Source organism: Schistosoma haematobium, chromosome ZW (genome assembly GCF_000699445.3).
Source record: "Schistosoma haematobium chromosome ZW, whole genome shotgun sequence".
NCBI lineage: Eukaryota > Metazoa > Platyhelminthes > Trematoda > Strigeidida > Schistosomatidae > Schistosoma > Schistosoma haematobium.
The window spans coordinates 65591612-65609233 of NC_067195.1; the positions used below are offsets into that span (position 1 = coordinate 65591612).

The window sequence follows — 17622 nt, forward strand, 5'->3', positions numbered from 1 at the left end:
AGCATCTGTGATTTCGTCTATGGTTGTCGGAAATCTGGGTCCTTCAGAAAAAAATACTGATATACCCTACTGCTTGACACTCAGTATTAGTTTGACTCGTTGGTAGGATAGTGTTGTCCATAATACTGAAGAAAATTAAAAACCGGAGATCTTTCTCCTTCATTTTGCCGATGACATCATAAATGACAGTTAGGAACGAAAATGCGGATGGTCAAAGTCACGGGCGGCAGGAACAAATATTTTGGCTTAAAAAACGAACTTCATCTTTGGATATCTAAAAAACAAGTCAAAACAAAACCAATCATCATTTTAAAACATAAGACCAGCCAGCTCGGCTGAAGAAATACATTGACTTCAGTAGCAGCAGCAAAAATCAAGAAAACAAAGCTAAATCAGAAAAAAATTCGCTCCATTATTTAGAGCATTACATTAACTTCTGCATTTTAGCACACTGAAACATTAAATTATGTAGCTACACAGAAGGAATAGAGGAAAACGCACAGAACGAAGAAAGCCGGCTGCCATTGCATACAAAGATGGCGGATATGATAATTCCCTCTTCATTCTGATTAGTCGCCGAGCAGACTGCCACGTTTACGAAATCGAGTTGCGTTTAATAGCAACCAAGAATTTAGAACAAGCTTTCTTTTATTTCATGCTACCCGGCCGGAAGCAAGCACATTTGTAATGGAGGATCCAAAACCCAGCGAAACTAGACTTCATAAATGAGGTAGATTATAGATGTGTCGGGAAGCATACTATCTATCCTGACTAGGTGTTGCGAGGATTATGTAGTACGTCGTACCCAGTAGTGATATGATGCGACTGTTTGGCTGAGCTCCTCCAGTTGAAGCGTGTTGAGTATAACTAATGGGATCAATCCAAATGTCGAAAAATTTAAGAACTGTTGCTTTGGGGCGTCCAGTTATCACTATTAGTCCAATCAACTTCATTGAGAAAACTTTGAGCCCTTTGACATCAATATATTAAAAAAATCATTGTACCAAGCTGAAATTATTTTAAAGAAGGTTTTAATAAATGAGAGACTCATTGGTTTATTTTTCAGATGGGAGTGTTTGTTTGAACCAGTCTTAAGGTCATTGAGCGCCAACATATTCCCTTCAAGTATGCCTCACGGGAATCACCGCAATAAGTCTAATCACTATCGGTGGAGAAGTCGTAAGTACTTGGAGTTTCTCATATATTTTACAAACTTACGCGATAGTTTGGTCTATGTGTGATTATTTGTATATGGACAGCTGTATATATGCTCTCCTATAGAAGAGACTGAATTTCCATAATTTTGGAGTTATTTATTCAAAACTTACAGAGTTTATACTCTGTTGAACGCTGATGCATCACATTCTAGACACATTCAGTAGAGTTATTCTCAATAAAACTGATTAGGCTCGTTTTCCGTCCGAATTTATTGACTGGTGTGCTATTCAGATTTGTGTAGTAAGAACAGAAGGCCTACTGCCTATTTTATTCCTTTTCTAGTATGCTTCTGTGAGTGTCCAGTCTTCTCTTGAAAGAGTCAATTGAAGGTGCGAACACCACTGCTTTGGGCAGCAGGTTCCAAGTATTGATGACTCGGTGTGAAGACCTGTATGCCGCGGGTATTTTGTTCGTTCTTGGCTTTTCTACTCGCCTGCTATGTCCTCTGAGACGTCCCGATCTAGTGGGAAGAAAAAGAGAGAACAAGTTAGGTCCTAAATCATGTCTGAGTATTCTGTACATCAAAATTAGGTCTCCCCTTAGTCTGCGATGAGACGGAGTAAAGAGGTCCAGCTTTTAAAGCCGCTCTTTGTATGATAAACCTCGGAGTTCTGGAATTGCATGGGTAGCTGCCCTCCGTACTTTTTCCAGGATATCCGAGTCATCTTTTAAACAGGGGCTTGCAGCCTGAACGCAGTTCTCTAGTTTAGTCCTCACTAAGGATGTGTATACTGTGGTGAACATGGTAGTGTCTAACTTAGTGAATGTCTGTTTTAAAGTTCAGAGGGTTCAAAACCCCTTAGCTGCGACCTCCCGGCAATGGGCCGTCGTCTTAAGATCATGACTTACTGTCACCCCTAGATCCTTATGAGACCGGACTACTGGTAATGGCACATCCCCTGTTATAACTATTAACCTTTGAATCCTCAAAGTGCATGAGACACACTTTTCCGCGTTGATAGGCATCAGCCACTCTTTAGACCAGTTTGTCATGTTATTTAAGTCTGCCTGAAGAGCACATGCGTCTGTCTTCAGTTATTACTCGTCGGCGTATAATAACATTGGAGACTGTACTATACTTGGAAGATCATTAAAATACATTATAAAAAGTAAAGGACTTAAAACGGAACCTTGAGGTACCCCACTAAGTACTAGTCTCCAGATGGAGCACTTGGAATTTATTCTTACTTTCTGTCTACAACCTACAAGGAAATCCTTAATCCATTTTAAAAGAGGTCCGGCAATACCAAGATTTTTCAACTTCAATAGCAGTCTATTAGGTGGCACCTTGTCAAAAGCCTTACTGAAATCTATGTAGACAACATCCACTGAGTCTCCGTTGTCTAGCGCCTTTATCCAAAACTCCCTTGCTACAAGGATGTTCGTTGTACAAGATAGACCCTTTCGAAAACCATGTTCTATGTTTAGTAGGTTATTGGTTTCCATAAATGCCATTATGGTCCGTTTGACTATCCTTTCCAATATTTTAACTACAACACTGGTGAGACTTACAGGTCTGTAGTTCGATGGAACTTGTCGTGGACCTGTTTTGTGTATGGGAGTGACGATCGCGTCCTTCTAGTCCATAGGTAGCGCTCCTTGATCAAGTGACATGTTGAATATCACAGTCAGTGGGGCCGCGATATATTGTGCAATATGTCTCAATATTTTGGGGTGTAATTCATCCGGTCCTGTTGACTTTTCCATGTTTAATGTGCTAAGAGCCTTAAGCACATCATCTTGATCGAAGTCCACGGTGAGCAGGTGGTTTGTTGACTGTTTATTTTGGTCTGGTTCTTCTTCTAGAGGAGGTTCCTGTGTGAAAACTGTCCCAAAATAGTCAGCCATAGCCTCTGCTTTTTCCTGATCTTCCTCTATCATTTCAGATTCACTTCCTTCTTTAATTAGGTTAGGAATCCAATGATGCATCCTTGTTCTGTAGTTTATGTACGAGAATATTCTCTTGGGCTGTTTGAGTGCAGATTGTGCCAACTGCATTTCATATTTTCTTTGAGCTTCCCGAATTTTTGTTATACATTCGTTTCTTACCGATCTGTAGCGTTCCATCGTACCTGCTGTGCCAAGGCGGATAGCAACGTCCCAACATTTCTTCTTTCGTCTTAGTAAACGTCGAATATCCCGGCCTATCCAGGGATGGCCGTGCTTCTTTGGGACTGTCCAGGGTATGTATGGTTGAGTTACCCGATTGTATAACTGCCTGAAAAGAGTCCATGCCTCTTGTACTGATGCCTTAGAGTCAAGTTCCCAGTTTTCAGCCGATGCTACGGAGTTGATTGTCTCCATGTCTTCCTTCCATATGTTAGGACGGGCCGGCGCGACCGTTTGACAGGCAATCTCAGCCATGAATTTGAATAAGATGACTGCATGGTCACTTCTCCCTAGTAACTTCTGGTTTCCTCATTTGTACTTAGTCATTTTTGGTAGATGCGTCCCACTAAATATCATTTTATTTGTTCAACCTTGGTCTACCTAAGTGCTTGGATGATGTGGCTCTAATTATCAATAACTCTCAGCCTTCTAACTACTCAAGGTAACAATACCCTTGTTCAGGATGTGTTTTTGAATCAATCGACTGTCAGTGACTTCTAAATATCACTTTTTGTCCGAGGGTTATTTTAAAATAGTTTAGTTCCTCAGCTCCATAGGATAAACCCGTGATTATGGAACACTCATGTATAGTGTTAATTTCGTGGTTACATATTTTTTTGGTTTTTAGATGGAGAAAATGATCGACGTATTGATACCTCTGACGAATATTTACGACGACGCGAACATGGAGGGAAGTTCAGTAGTGGTCGCAAGTCAATAATTTCTGGTAACAATGTGGATATGTTAAAACGTGCTATGAATATGAATGTAAGTCTGAGAAGTATGTATCGCTACATGGGTTTCGACAAAAAATATTTCAAGAGGTCTTTGTTAACAAGCAACGCTGGTTTATGCAGTCAAATCTAGATAGTACCTGTCTTGACATTTTTATCATCCCCCTAAAACTATTCTAATACACATTTGACATTTTATGGTCTTAATTAATTTTTTGATTAACTTTACATTAGGACAGTAGCTAACTGCAAACGTGCTTTCTTTACGATTTAAAAGTAAAAATACAAAGTAGTGCGACTGGAAGTTGATCAAGTGTCAAAAGAGAAGAAAGTGTTTATACAAACCTTTTGAACGAAAAGTTATGTTTATCTACATGAATTTTTCTGGCTTCCACTGTATATAAAAACCAAGGTTTTCAATCACAGGATAGGCTGGATAAGATTAAAAAGACTTGAAAAGCTACTTTAACACCAATTTTAGTATCCAGTGTTGTGTTCTAGGATAATGTCCTCTGTTTTTTACTCACTCATGAAGGGTGATGTCTAAAAGTGCAACGGATCAGTATCTTAGTTGTATATCCAATGTAATTGACAGAGCTACAGTCGGACTAGTAAACACATGTATAGGTGGAACTCCGCCGCTTATTAATTTACTCATTGAAAACGAAAACAATCCTATATTGTTTGCAAAATTAATTATAGGGTTACGCAATGCTTGTTCTTATTTTTAGCTTATCGGTGGATCAGCAGCTTCTGTTGTCACTGCCCAAAATAGTGGCTTGGCTCCCGGCGAAGTTTGGGTGAGAATTACTATTGTCCATGGCGCTAATCATCCGATGATGGATCTTCAACAGTTGGTCACCACCATTGTTGGGACACAGCTACGGTTCTATAATACTTGCGTTGAAGGAAGAAATGCACTAATGCATGCAAAAATCAGACAAAAGGATGTAAGTACTCTTGTAATTTACATAATTCAGATTAAATCGGTTCGTTATCTTTATACCACATTCAGTAAATACACCTGTTCAAGTCTTTACATCCAACAGTAAAAATAACCGATGTCATGGAAAAGTTAGTACATTTGGATAAGTTGAGGTTTTTAATCTTCAGACCAAGGTAACAAATGTCACTGCTTGTATGTCAGATAATCGTCCCGAACTTTTGATGTATCTAATTATCTGCATCCACCTTGCTTGACTAGTTATTACGATAGTTAAGGTTGTCTCCCTAGTGTTGACGTCGCTTTACGTACCGTTAAGTCACAATTTTAACTCCTGTTCTACTTTCGATCGAGTACTCACTTTGTCCCCAACTTATATCCAGTATAGTCTAAGGCTTAAAATACAAGTCTGTACCTATTATTTCGTTTCACATCTTCGAAATACCTAATCATACAACTACTGAATTTAAACAAAGTGATATTTTCCGTCTTTTTATTAAAAATTAGTAACAACTATGTGTTTTTTAGGTTCAAAGTTACCGCAAATCACTCCAAAATTTACGCGATCCAAGTCAGGGTTCACAATTAATTACCGACATAACAATTGTCCCTGAGCCCAGAGTCCCTTCTTCGTCTGATAAAAGAAATGAATCACCGAATACCTCTCCTCTGCCAGAAACTTGGATTGAAGCATTAAAGCAGTGCTTTGTTCAGCGTTATCAACCTACTACGCGTAGTTTAGATCTCTCTTCTCTGCACACGGATCCAGTTCTTTTAAGTCAGGGACTATATTTACCTCTTAATAAACAAGCGGTGGTTCATACTTTGATTACTATCCTGAAACAAAACCAAGCACAGGTAACTGTTTTATCGTTTTACAACTTCCAAAGTATGTTTTCCTCACAAAAAGATTTTCTATTTAAGACCACTTAAAATATCCACTCTCAAAAAGCATCTAAAATCACGAATGACCAACGATAGTTGTAAGAGAGCGATGGCGATAAGTAGTCAATGAAAATTTTCACACCTCAGATCCACTTACAACTACACAATCTGTTAACTTAACACACTTGTTAGATTTAGTTCTGTGGTATTGTATGGCGTTCCATACGATGGTCGAATGTCAGACTTTTTACATCCGATTTCCGTTTGTCATGTTCACTAATTAAGAAGAAAGGACCCTAAATCATGAAAAATAGTAAAACTGACTACCGTTTTCTTTATCTTTGGAAGGTTGTAAAGCGCTGAAATGTTTCTGTGACTTGGATAATAAAATCGTGACTTCATTGGCAGATAAAGCCTACTTGATTGGGGTTCGCACGTGACTTATGGTTGAAAAAATTGATTGGCATAACTCAAAGTCGGTCACAGTTGTACATATCAATCTATTCTCATGACTCGTTCTTTCGCCACGAATGTAGTCTTTTTTACTACTACTTTTGGTACTTGATAATTTCTCTTACTGTGTTAATGAGGTAGGGATATTTGAGTCAATCAAATCCATGCCAAATTATGCGTTGCTTTTTTAGCAGGATATAGATTGGATCAAAGTATGTTCCGTGCAGGATTGTATCAGATCACGCCGGTTGGCCATTTCTTAGCCGATCAACGCCGGTCGATACTTGGGGAAAACTCTAGAATCTTGTGTAAAATTATATATATATATCAACGTTTTCCTTATTATTATTCCTATTCCCACTCAGCCTTGTTTATTTGAAATATAATTTCGTTTCTTTTCAATCATGTTTTGATTTTGGAACATATCGAAGAATACTAAACAATAAAAGTAGCTGGGTCATAGTAAGAGATCATAACAGCTTTTTTATGTGATCGGATTATTTAAACATATAAAATTAGTTGTTTGTGTATTCTATGATTAAACATATGTTGCTCATTTATTAAAAAGAAATTGATTAGAAGAATTCACATATGTTAAGTAGCGAAACAATAAACAAGGAAAACCACTTCAGTTCAGGTGCATTGTTTAATGGGTGATAAACGAAAGTAGCTGTTAAATGAGAATTAGTCCACATTTTTACGCTCTTAGGTGAATGATTTGGGCATTAGTAATTATGAAGAACACGCCATATACAATGTGTAAAAATCCAATTTGTTTTGAAACCGTTAAAACTAAATACAATTTTCTGCTTTATTTTATTTCTAAAGCTTGCTGTTCTCAATCTATCAAACAACCGACTAACTCATTTGAATGCTTTTTCTCCGTTATCTTCAACGAGTGCTGGATTTATTCCAGTGTCCATTGAACGTATAGATCTCAGCTCAAATCCTCTAAGTAGCATACCTGTCCTTTCTGGTCTTCGAGATATCGTTGGTTTGGTTGAATTAGACCTTACAGAAACTCCTTTGATGTCAAAATTCAATCCAAACGACAAATCTTTTGCAGCGTGAGTGTACATCTTCGCCCTAATGGTCTCGTCCACTTGTCTGCGACCATTGGCCTTCGCTTCGGTGGTTAGTCAGTTTCGCAGCCTGTGGTGTCATCTTCCGAAAATTTCAAGGATGTTAATTGTCACCATTTTTGTTTTATTAAGTATTTTTGATTTTCGATTGCATTTGGTTTTGACTGTTAAAAAATCAAGTAAATAGGGTCCTATCCTTAGGATGTAAATGAGGATTTAAGTTCGATGAAAATTGATGACCACGTGTAAAAATAAAGTCCCCCATCGAAAATCAAACACAACTTAGAATTTCGACGATATCAATCAACTACTGATCTTCGAGATTTCTAACAGTTTTGAGATAGTTATAATATAAATTACTCGAGAAGGTAAATACCGTAGATTTCAGTTGATTTTTCTGCACACACAAAACTTCCAATCGTTTTTTGCCAAAACGATATTGAAACATTTTTCATATCATTAAACGTAGGACAAGCTCTACAGTTTTCCAAGTATTACTGGTCGTTAAAACACGTAATATATGTGCATTTCGATATATACCTGATTGCCCACATTTTGTGACCTCTTGAAGAAATGGTTTTCAATTTTCTTTTGTTGCTCGATTTCGGGGTTTTTTGGAATCACTGCACTGGCTCAGTAAATTGCATACAATCTTACCAACGATCAAACGTTTAGTAAGTGATTGTAGATAAAATTTACCTAACTTTATATTGTGTTATATTTAACCTAAAGTATGTATAGTACATTCAACACACGTATATATATATATATATATATATATATATATATATAGATAGATAGATAGATAGATAGATAGATAGATAGATAGATAGATAGATAGATAGATAGATAGATAGATAGATAGATAGATAGATAGATAGATAGATAGATAGATAGATAGATAGATAGATAGATAGATAGATAGATAGATAGATAGATAGATAGATAGATAGATAGATAGATAGATAGATAGATAGATAGATAGATAGATAGATAGATAGATAGATAGATAGATAGATAGATAGATAGATAGATAGATAGATAGATAGATAGATAGATAGATAGATAGATAGATAGATAGATAGATAGATAGATAGATAGATAGATAGATAGATAGATAGATAGATAGATAGATAGATAGATAGATAGATAGATAGATAGATAGATAGATAGATAGATAGATAGATAGATAGATAGATAGATAGATAGATAGATAGATAGATAGATAGATAGATAGATAGATAGATAGATAGATAGATAGATAGATAGATATAAAGAGAGAGGATTTTATCATATCAAATAATGGTACTAACTCAAATTATGACGACCAAAACCAGCTGTTCAGTTGTCTTATTAACAGTCCAAACATTTTCATCAAATACTAACTGAATAACAATTTTAATTTAATTTACCGCGGCTACTGATACTGTGGTGCATGCTACTTATGCTGACAGATGTTAGTATATAGTACTAATCGAAAGTAGAATGACTGGGAGCAGAAAATTGAATTGAAGAGAACATGAAGAGAATAGAAAGCAAGTGTAATAGCAACAGATTTGGAAAAATCATGAAGCACATGCAGGACAACTGAAGGCAGATGTGCAAATAATGTATTTTATAAAGGCGCACTAATTTCACACTTTGCAACAACAATACGACCAGTGGGTTTGTTTAAAAACGATGGATCACCGATTATAATTCCAGTCCATTTACCAAAGCTTCATTTCTGAATAGTAACTGAGTAGTATCACTAAACCTCACAATTAGAGTGTAGCTGGGTAGTCAAGTATACGAGTGTCTAACAAATGATTTATTCATTTTACTATATGTGTTTGTCAACCGAGAGTTAAAATTGTAGTAAGTCGGTATCTATTACTAATTTCTAAGTATTTTGATCATAGCCGCCAGCGAAAAGTTATTGTCTTTGTAGAAGACATTGGAATTGTTACACCGAACCATGCCTGAGAATATGGACGATTGTCATGTGTTTTCAAAATAAGAAACAAATTTCCCCACTGGTCTTATGTCAGGTTTCTATTTTTCCTTGGCTATTTACGGATACATCTTTGACCGAATCTCTAGATTTCTTGATTTTATTTTAGTCAACATTAAAGACACCTTTCTACTCATTGTTCATATTTTACGAATAATGTATTACACTCTGTTACAGAATGGACAAGAATTACCGCAGACTGTACAATTTGCAATTGAGCAGGGTTCGGATTCTTCTAAACGGCCTCCAACGAAACCGCTTCCGCAGTCTATTCTGGGATTTTTTCCTAATGATGAAGTAAAAATAGCTTTGCTGAGTTTTTTGAAATTGTAAGTCCTTTTTAGGATTGCTTTTGTGATTGTTTAAATCCAAGAATAGTTACTTTCTGTATACCCTTTCCTTTAGATTCTCACAATCCTCAGTCTTGTCGATAGCAGTTTTATTTTATGGACACTTGTGCTGGATATATCCGACAGCATTATTCTCCAAGTTTTGTTTTTATCGACCTACGATTTCAGGCTCCATTGTGTCATTTGGCTGTAGTATTTAAAAGCTCCCACTCACTTGCTCTAATACTCAACGAACACCTGGATTTAGTTTTACTAATTCCATTCATCCAAGTAATTTTGCGCCGCTTTTTAAGACTATGAAACTTCATTTATATGTGACATCTAATACTTACATCATAAAACCATTTAATTTTAAGAAAGTACCTGGTTGCTAAAAGTTTGATAGCGGTTACATATTTTTGTCTCGCCATTTACAAAGCCACTGTCACAGATAACATTGTTCACAAGTAATTAAAGTTTCTGTGCCTTAAAATCTGTATGTCTGTATATTTTGTTCCCTTTATTGATTATACTCCTTTTTCGTGATTTCTGTGATCTAGATACCTTAGTCGCTATGATTCTAAGCCCCGAGGTGAAAGTTTGCTGCCTTACTACACGACTGTTTCCCAACTGGTTTTTTCCGTGTCTCCTGAAAATCGTTTTCCAAATTCACAAAATGTGTCATTCACAGCACGCGTAGAGATACAAAATGGTTCTGATCAACCGACTACGGCATATCTTACCACTTCACGATTAAATCAAGCTTACTTTTTACGAAGTCGTAATCTTCTTCGCTGCCGGGACCAAAGTAGACGACGCGACATGGTTGTTCGTGGTAGTTTGGCTATCGCCCATTTTTTGGATGAGCTACCAACCACGGAACATCAATTAGAGTCTTTATCTGTAGACGTCGCCTTTCATTCCGTAAGTATGAATTATTTCTATCTCGTCTTAGTTACTATTGAGAATAGTGCGATAGATGTTTCCTAAATGTTAGATAATCACAAGTTAATTGTGCACAATATCACAATAAATCAAATCAATCGATACGTGTGCGACCGTTTTACCTTCTTTCATTAGTTAAGTACTTATATCTTGATAATTGATTTTCTTCACACCTGTTACCCCTCGTCGAGTAGCATAGGCTGCCCACCAGCATTCTCCATAAAACTCTGTCCTGGACAATCCCTTCCCGTTGCTACTCATCCTTTTGATGTAGACTTCCAATTCTCTGCACAGTGTGTTCTTCGGTCTTCCTCTTTTCTGTTTTCCTTCAGGATTGCTAGATAGTACTTGCTTCGTGATGCAGTTTGATGACTCCTGCAATGTATATCCTATCCACTTCTAACGTCTTTCCCCAATTTCCTCTTCGGATAGAAGTTGGTTTATTCTCTTCCACAGTAGGTTGTTGCTGATGGTATCCGACCAACGGACATTGAGTATGTTGTGTAGACAATTGTTTGTAAATACTTGTACGTCTTTGATGATGGTTGTGGTAGTTCTGGAAGATGAAGCTCTGAATAGTAGAACTGTCTTGACGTTCGTATTGAAGATTCCGACTTCGATGTTGGCTGATAGTTGTTTTGAGTTCCACATGTTATTCAACTGTATGAATGCTGTCCTTGTTTTGCCGATCGTTTCGTTTACATCTGAATCGGATCCTTCTTGTTCATCGACGATGCTGCTGACCAGTTACATGTAAGTTTCTACCTATTCCAGAGTCTCTCCATCAAGTGTGATTGGATTGGTGTTCTTCGAGTTGTACTTGAGGATGTTACTTTTTCCCTTGTGTATGTTGAGACCTACTGATGCAGAGGCTTCCATTACACTGGTTGTCTTGACCTTCATTTGTTTGTGTGTATGGGACAGAAGGACTATGTCATCTGTGAAGTCCGAATCGTCTAGTTGCATGCAAGCTGTCCATTGTATTCCGTGCTTATTTTGAGATGTGGAGGTCTTCATAATCCAGTCAATCACTAGTAGAATGAAGAAGGGGAGAGTAGGCAGTCTTGTCTGTCTCTGGTCCTCACTTGGAATAAGTCCGTCATCTGTTCTACATGCATGACTTTGCAGTGTCATCTGTCGTATGAATTTCGTATGGTGCTGACGATCTTCTCAGACAGACCATTGTGTAGGAGAAGGTTCCTAAAGGTCCTCCTCCCCACACTACCAAACTCCTTCTCTTAGTTAATGAAGTTGATGTATATTGATGAATGCCATTCATGTGGAATCCAGCCTGTTGATCTCGAAGATGGACGTCTACTGAATCTTTCATCCAGTTCAGCAGTACTTGAAAACTTTTCCCAGTAATGATAGCAGTGTGATGTCTCTGTAGATCTAACACTTGCTCAGATCTCCTTTTGGTGTGTTAATGAGGTATCTTTCTTTTCAGTCTTTCGGCACTTGTTCTTCCTCCCAAATCTTCTTGAATAGAACGTGGAGCATGTTTGCAGTTGCTTCTCTGTCTGATTGTAGTGCTGCAGGTAGTATTTTGTCATGTTCTACTGCTTTTCCACTCTTGATTTGTCTGATGGCCATTGTGATGTGTTCGGTTGTTGATGGAGTGATATCTATAGGTAAGTCTGTGTGTGCGTCTTCGATTTGCGGTGGGTCCGATGGAGCTGACTTATTTGAGAGTTCTTTACAGTGTTCTACCCATCTGTTCCTCTGTCCTTGAATCTCAGCGATTGACTTGCCTTCTTTGTCCTACACTGGTCTCTCTGGTTTACTATGTTTCCCTACCAGTTCCTCCGTTGCGTCATATAGTTGTTTGACATTTCCTTCTGTTGCAGTTTTTTCCACTGTGACTGTTAGGTCTTCCGATGTTTGGGTCTCCCATCAGGATGGTCGAGTCCTTTGCTGAGCACTTCGCTATGATTTATTGCAGCCTGTCGTAAAACTAGTCTTCGTCGTTTTCATTGCCATCATTGATGAGTGCATAACATTGGAGAACATTCACTGTGATTTGATCCTTCTTTGTTTTGAAGGGTGCTTTGATGATCCTGGGTTCATGAGATTCCCATCCTATAAGTGCCTAACATGTTTGTTTGGACAGCATCAGAGCCACTTGCTGAGTGTGTGGATCATTTTCTTCTTCGTGACCAGAATACGAAAGCATATTCCCTGAATCTAATCTTTTCTGTCCAGTTTGTGTTCAATGGGTTTCACTTATTCCGAGAACTGACGAGTTGTATCTCTTCCTTTCCGTATCTAGTTGATCGGTTCTCACATTTACATAAATTGTCCGAAAATTCCATGTTCCTATATAAATTGTTGCTGTGGTTGTTAGAAGGGGCATGGGCTTTGTGACTTCCGATCAATCACGGCTGTCACCATAAGGCGTTTTATTTCTTTTAAATGAAGATCCTTCAACTGACAGGGCAGTGTTTTAATTAATTTTATTTATTTATTCTGGTCAGCTTTTTTTGTCAAGATTGATTTCTACTGAATGGTTTTATTGCAGTAACTCTAGAAAGTTACATGCGGAATTTTATACCTTGATACTAATTTGTATTCCATATTATTTTTGCATCATTCACAGGGAACTCAAATGTTGTTTACAATGGGGGGTGTTTTTTACGAGGTTTCTTCTATGGGTTCAAGTTCCACCAACTCAAGCTCACACGAAAAATCTGTTCGCAAAGTCCTTCGGTGTTTTACTAGAACTATGATACTGATCGCACCAGGTGGTCATATAGTGCAAGATGATTATATTGTGTCTAATCCAACTACCTCTTTGTGTAAGGTAAACAGTGCTTATTTAAATATCGTCGCATTTGTTCCTACGAAGAAATTTCCCATGTTATGCATATACTTGCAGCACTTTATAAGCCAAACTATGTGAAAACCTTTGGCTCGATGCACGTTTCGATAAATGTATACCAATAAATTATATATTATTAAAATGTTTAAAACCACAATAAGGTATTATAGTGAAATTACTTATCTAAATCGGTTGCAACTTTAACGCAGTAATCGATCAGTTACAGACTAATGCGTGATATGTGTTCAACCCGTCACAACTCACACAACTGTTTACAACCCTTATACTATTTTTATACTATACTCACGCAATTCTGAAAACATACTTATCATCAAACACCTAGGACTGATTTATATTTCATAACCATAAGTAAACATGAAGCAAACTGATTATCAGTATATCCTCTTCAATAGATAGGTTAATCTCATCTGGACCAGAATTTATACGAATCAATGGAAGCTAAGTGAGCTATTTATAGACGTGCCGAGATTTCGTTAGGCATTAACTTACTAGGGATTCCCAAGGTAAATGATATAGTCAATACTCTGAACTGCTTCACTCACTATAGTTAATTCAGATATGAGTCCAGACCAGATTTTAATCAATTCTTAAAATTCATAAATCCCTCCATAAATAAACAAAAAAGTCTTAACCCTAGAGATATGTCCATGAAAAAAAAAGAAAAAGAAATAGTCGACAGACACCAAATGTCTTTGGCTCATATTACTGCTTACAGTAGTCTTTTTCTCAAATAGTTTTTGAATAATGTGTTTTTCGTAGGCTCACGTACCTAGTTATGCCACATTATCTAAATCTAGAGTCGTCTCTAATTAAATGGAAATGGGTTCAGTCGGATTTTGATGAGTAAGAATATGTTTCAGGAATGGTTGTAGAGTTAACATCTGGTCAGTTCACCAATAACGTGATCTGGAACTTGATTGGTTGTTCTAGATTTACTGTTCCCAGTCATTCCTTATCAAGTGAAATGATCATAGGTCAGGAGCTGTCAGATGAAATGACGTTCAACCCCTAAACTCTATATAACATCTCCATCAATCTAACTAAACAACTCAAATTAACCCTCTACGACTTGTTATTTTCTAACTCCTAGTTATACCTTTCTCTGCTTCGCTGAAAGTTGCTGTTTTATTCCAGTCATTTAGACCATAAGCATTCACAAAGTAGATAAAATCCATTTGAAGAGTTCTTTAAAACGTTCCACTCATCGTCTCACTCACTTAGTCATAACTTGAATCATTGTCCCATCGTTTTCTATAAGAGTTCCACTAGTCTCTAGCTTTTGAACTTTTCTGCTTGACGAAGTTAACTAAATTCATAGTGCTAAATATTGCCGCAGGCAAAATTACAGCACTTGTAAAGAAGCAGGACAAGAAAGAACATCGCGTAGTGCTGAATAATTATTAGTATCATTATTCTGCATGTTATAAAACTAGCGTCAGTGATAATAAATTGTTGTTTTATTGTAGCTAGTTTAGTCGAAAATTGGATTATGAAAATGTTGAACACTACTAAGCTGTTTTGAAAATGAACGATCTCGTTCTTTAGTCTTAAATAACCCTATCAGATAAAAATAATAATGATGTCAATTTAAACTTCAAATAATTGCTTCCTAACTTGAAAACTTTATTTTAGAAATACATTACTGAAATGGCTACAAGATGCAAACAGGACAGTCAGGCCTCAAATCAACAGCAAAATGTTCTCAGCTCTGACCCTTCTGCACCTGAAGTAAAAGAAAATATAGTAATTGAATTTAGTCGGCGCACCGGTATGAACATTCCCTTTTCAAGACAGTGTCTAGAAGAGTATGAATGGAATGCTAATGCTGCACTAACTGCTTTCGAAACTATGAATTTAGCTGGCAAAATTCCACCTGAAGCGTTTTCTGTATAATCTTTGAACTAAAATTATAAAATTTCAACTTATGCAATGTATGTATGTTTGTGTGTATCTAGATGCACTCATATATTCTGACGTGTTACGATTCGTCATTAGCTAGGTTACTTGTAGAGCATATCCTATCATGTTTTTTATTTGAGCTGAGTGACTGTCTGTCAGAATGTTAGTCGTTGTTTGACTAAAAGAGTTTGTATGTATGTGTGTGTTTTGCTCGTTCTCCAGGCCCAAGAAAAAAATCTGTCGGAAAAATAATCTTTTGCTTTAAAATAATTGAAAAAAATATGAGGTTTAAAAAAATATGCTGCTGTAATACAGCGGTCTACCCGGCAGTGATTAAGATTTCTAAAAACTGGGTCAAACGGTGAACTAGAGCAATGCTTGTTCTTTTTTGTTGTAGTCAAACATACAATAACTTTTGACGTACTAGTTACTTGGTGAAAATAAAAATATGATGGTTAAATGTTCCAACGTAATCGAACTGTTGACCGATTGCTACACTGTTAGAATATTTATGTGCATCAGATTACACTTGCGTGCATGATATTTCAAAAATTGAATTTCGTAATTTATATTCTTCAAATGTTAGTTAATTTCTACTTGTATCATCATCATTATACACTAACTCTTAACTTATTGGTTTTAACGCCCTAGCTTTTTTGTACAGTTTATGTTTTAAATGTTAAAGAAATCGAAAAAATGTTATATGACTGATATGGCCTTTCATTTATCAATAAGTTTGTCATAGAAAACTAGCAAATAATAAACAATATCATTAATCAAGTTATTCCATAATCACAAAGGAGCGAGTGAAGTATCTCATTGCAGTTAAGGTGATGTCATAACAACCAGTGAGTAAAAACATGTTCGAAGTCACACAAGTAAAAAATCTAAGAAGAGATAAAGAGAAACAATAAGGCTATACATTTGACTGTTAGTGATCCAAACATTACATTTTTGGGAGATCATTGCGTTATCGTCGGTTTTCGTTCTCCATATTATTGCATTATTGTGCTACATCACTACCGCAAACATTTTCACTCGATATATTTACGTTATTGTCAGATTTTATATTTGTCTTTTCTACTGAGGTAGTTACTGCATTAACTTCCGTTGATAAATCTACAACTCCTTCAGTATTAAGGCTGATCGTCGGTGTTGTACAGTCCTCAAATGAATGTGGCTGGTAATTTCTTTCCAAGTCTCTAAGTGACGGAAGAGAGTGACTTCGATGCATTCCATGCGTATTTAATTCAGATATATTTGTGTAGCAATCACTTTGAGAAAGCTCACTGTCATCGATACCTAGAGTTAAAAAGGATCTAGCTCGCTCGTGAATTTGTACGTCGAAAATTCCGCTAGCAAAGTCCAGCTCAAAATATGGGGAATCTCCAGTAGGATCGTTTGTTTGAATCGGCTCATCAGTACCAACTTGATTGTCTTCACTAATGTTCATCCCACTCACTGGAATTTTATCATTGTTTGTGGAACACCTAGGCTTGTTTTTCTGTAATGAGAATATTAAAGTATTTTAGATTGATAGTTGCCTATCTCTACAAACAGTATATACATCGGAAAATAATATATTTCGTATACATGTTTATATAGAATATGATTGAAAATTGTTACACTTAGTAGTCAACTAACTGGACACATATGAACTTGGTCGAATACACCTCTGAGTCTACATTTCCATTCATGGTCTTTTTTGACTTTACTCAAGCACTGTTTATTTTTGTGGAGGTGGTTAAGGAAACGAAGCTGTTATCGATGGCATTTAGTGACATCTCGTATAAAAATATGGTACTTAATCTCAGTATGTGATGCAGATTATTTTGGGTGTCCAGTTGTTCCAAATTGTTTGTGAAGTAAATAAAAACTTAGTGAGGATAGTGATCCTAAACTTACATGAATGATGATTAAACCGTACTGTCACTGACAATTAAGAAAGATTTGTCCAGTCTGTAAAAAGGTTAACCGGATGCCATTTAAACTGAGATGCCATCTTACAAACAATTAAGTATAAATCCCACTGTCAGCTATATGTAATGTTGAATGTAAACTGAATATTTGTGATAGTGTTGAGGATATCCAATCACCGAATAAAAATTACGAAAATCGGAACTATGTTACCGTGAATTAGTCAGTATGATCACTGTTCATCGGATTTCAATACATTTCTCACGATCGTTTGTG

At 36.6% G+C, this 17622-nt stretch overlaps 2 protein-coding genes across 5 annotated transcripts in view; one reads left to right on the plus strand and one right to left on the minus strand.

Moving 5' to 3' along the window:
- Positions 1 to 1099: 1099 nt before the first annotated feature.
- Positions 1100 to 16140, plus strand: NXF1_3 (Nuclear RNA export factor). Of its 3 annotated transcripts, XM_051212067.1 has the most exons (10): positions 1100 to 1179; positions 3956 to 4095; positions 4793 to 5011; positions 5533 to 5862; positions 7171 to 7409; positions 8062 to 8098; positions 9595 to 9746; positions 10307 to 10670; positions 13288 to 13491; positions 15163 to 16140. In XM_051212067.1, the coding sequence occupies exons 1-10, from the start codon at positions 1128 to 1130 to the stop codon at positions 15421 to 15423; spliced, it is 1998 nt and encodes a 665-aa protein (XP_051072204.1). In that variant the 5' UTR covers positions 1100 to 1127; the 3' UTR covers positions 15424 to 16140. The 3 variants fall into 3 exon arrangements, with proteins under 3 accessions (XP_051072204.1, XP_051072206.1, XP_051072205.1); XM_051212066.1 differs by having other exon boundaries at positions 1101 to 1179; positions 7171 to 8098; XM_051212065.1 differs by having other exon boundaries at positions 1101 to 1704; positions 4793 to 7409; positions 9595 to 10670.
- Positions 16133 to 17622, minus strand: part of MS3_00004169 (uncharacterized protein) — a 46801-nt gene continuing 45311 nt past the window's right edge. Inside the window, exon 8 of one of the 2 annotated variants that reach the window (XM_051212068.1) lies at positions 16133 to 16933. In XM_051212068.1, coding sequence (XP_051072207.1) covers positions 16433 to 16933 — 501 coding nt within the window. In that variant the 3' untranslated portion in view covers positions 16133 to 16432. The remainder of the gene's footprint in view (positions 16934 to 17622) is intronic. The other variant, XM_051212069.1, reaches the window with a different exon arrangement.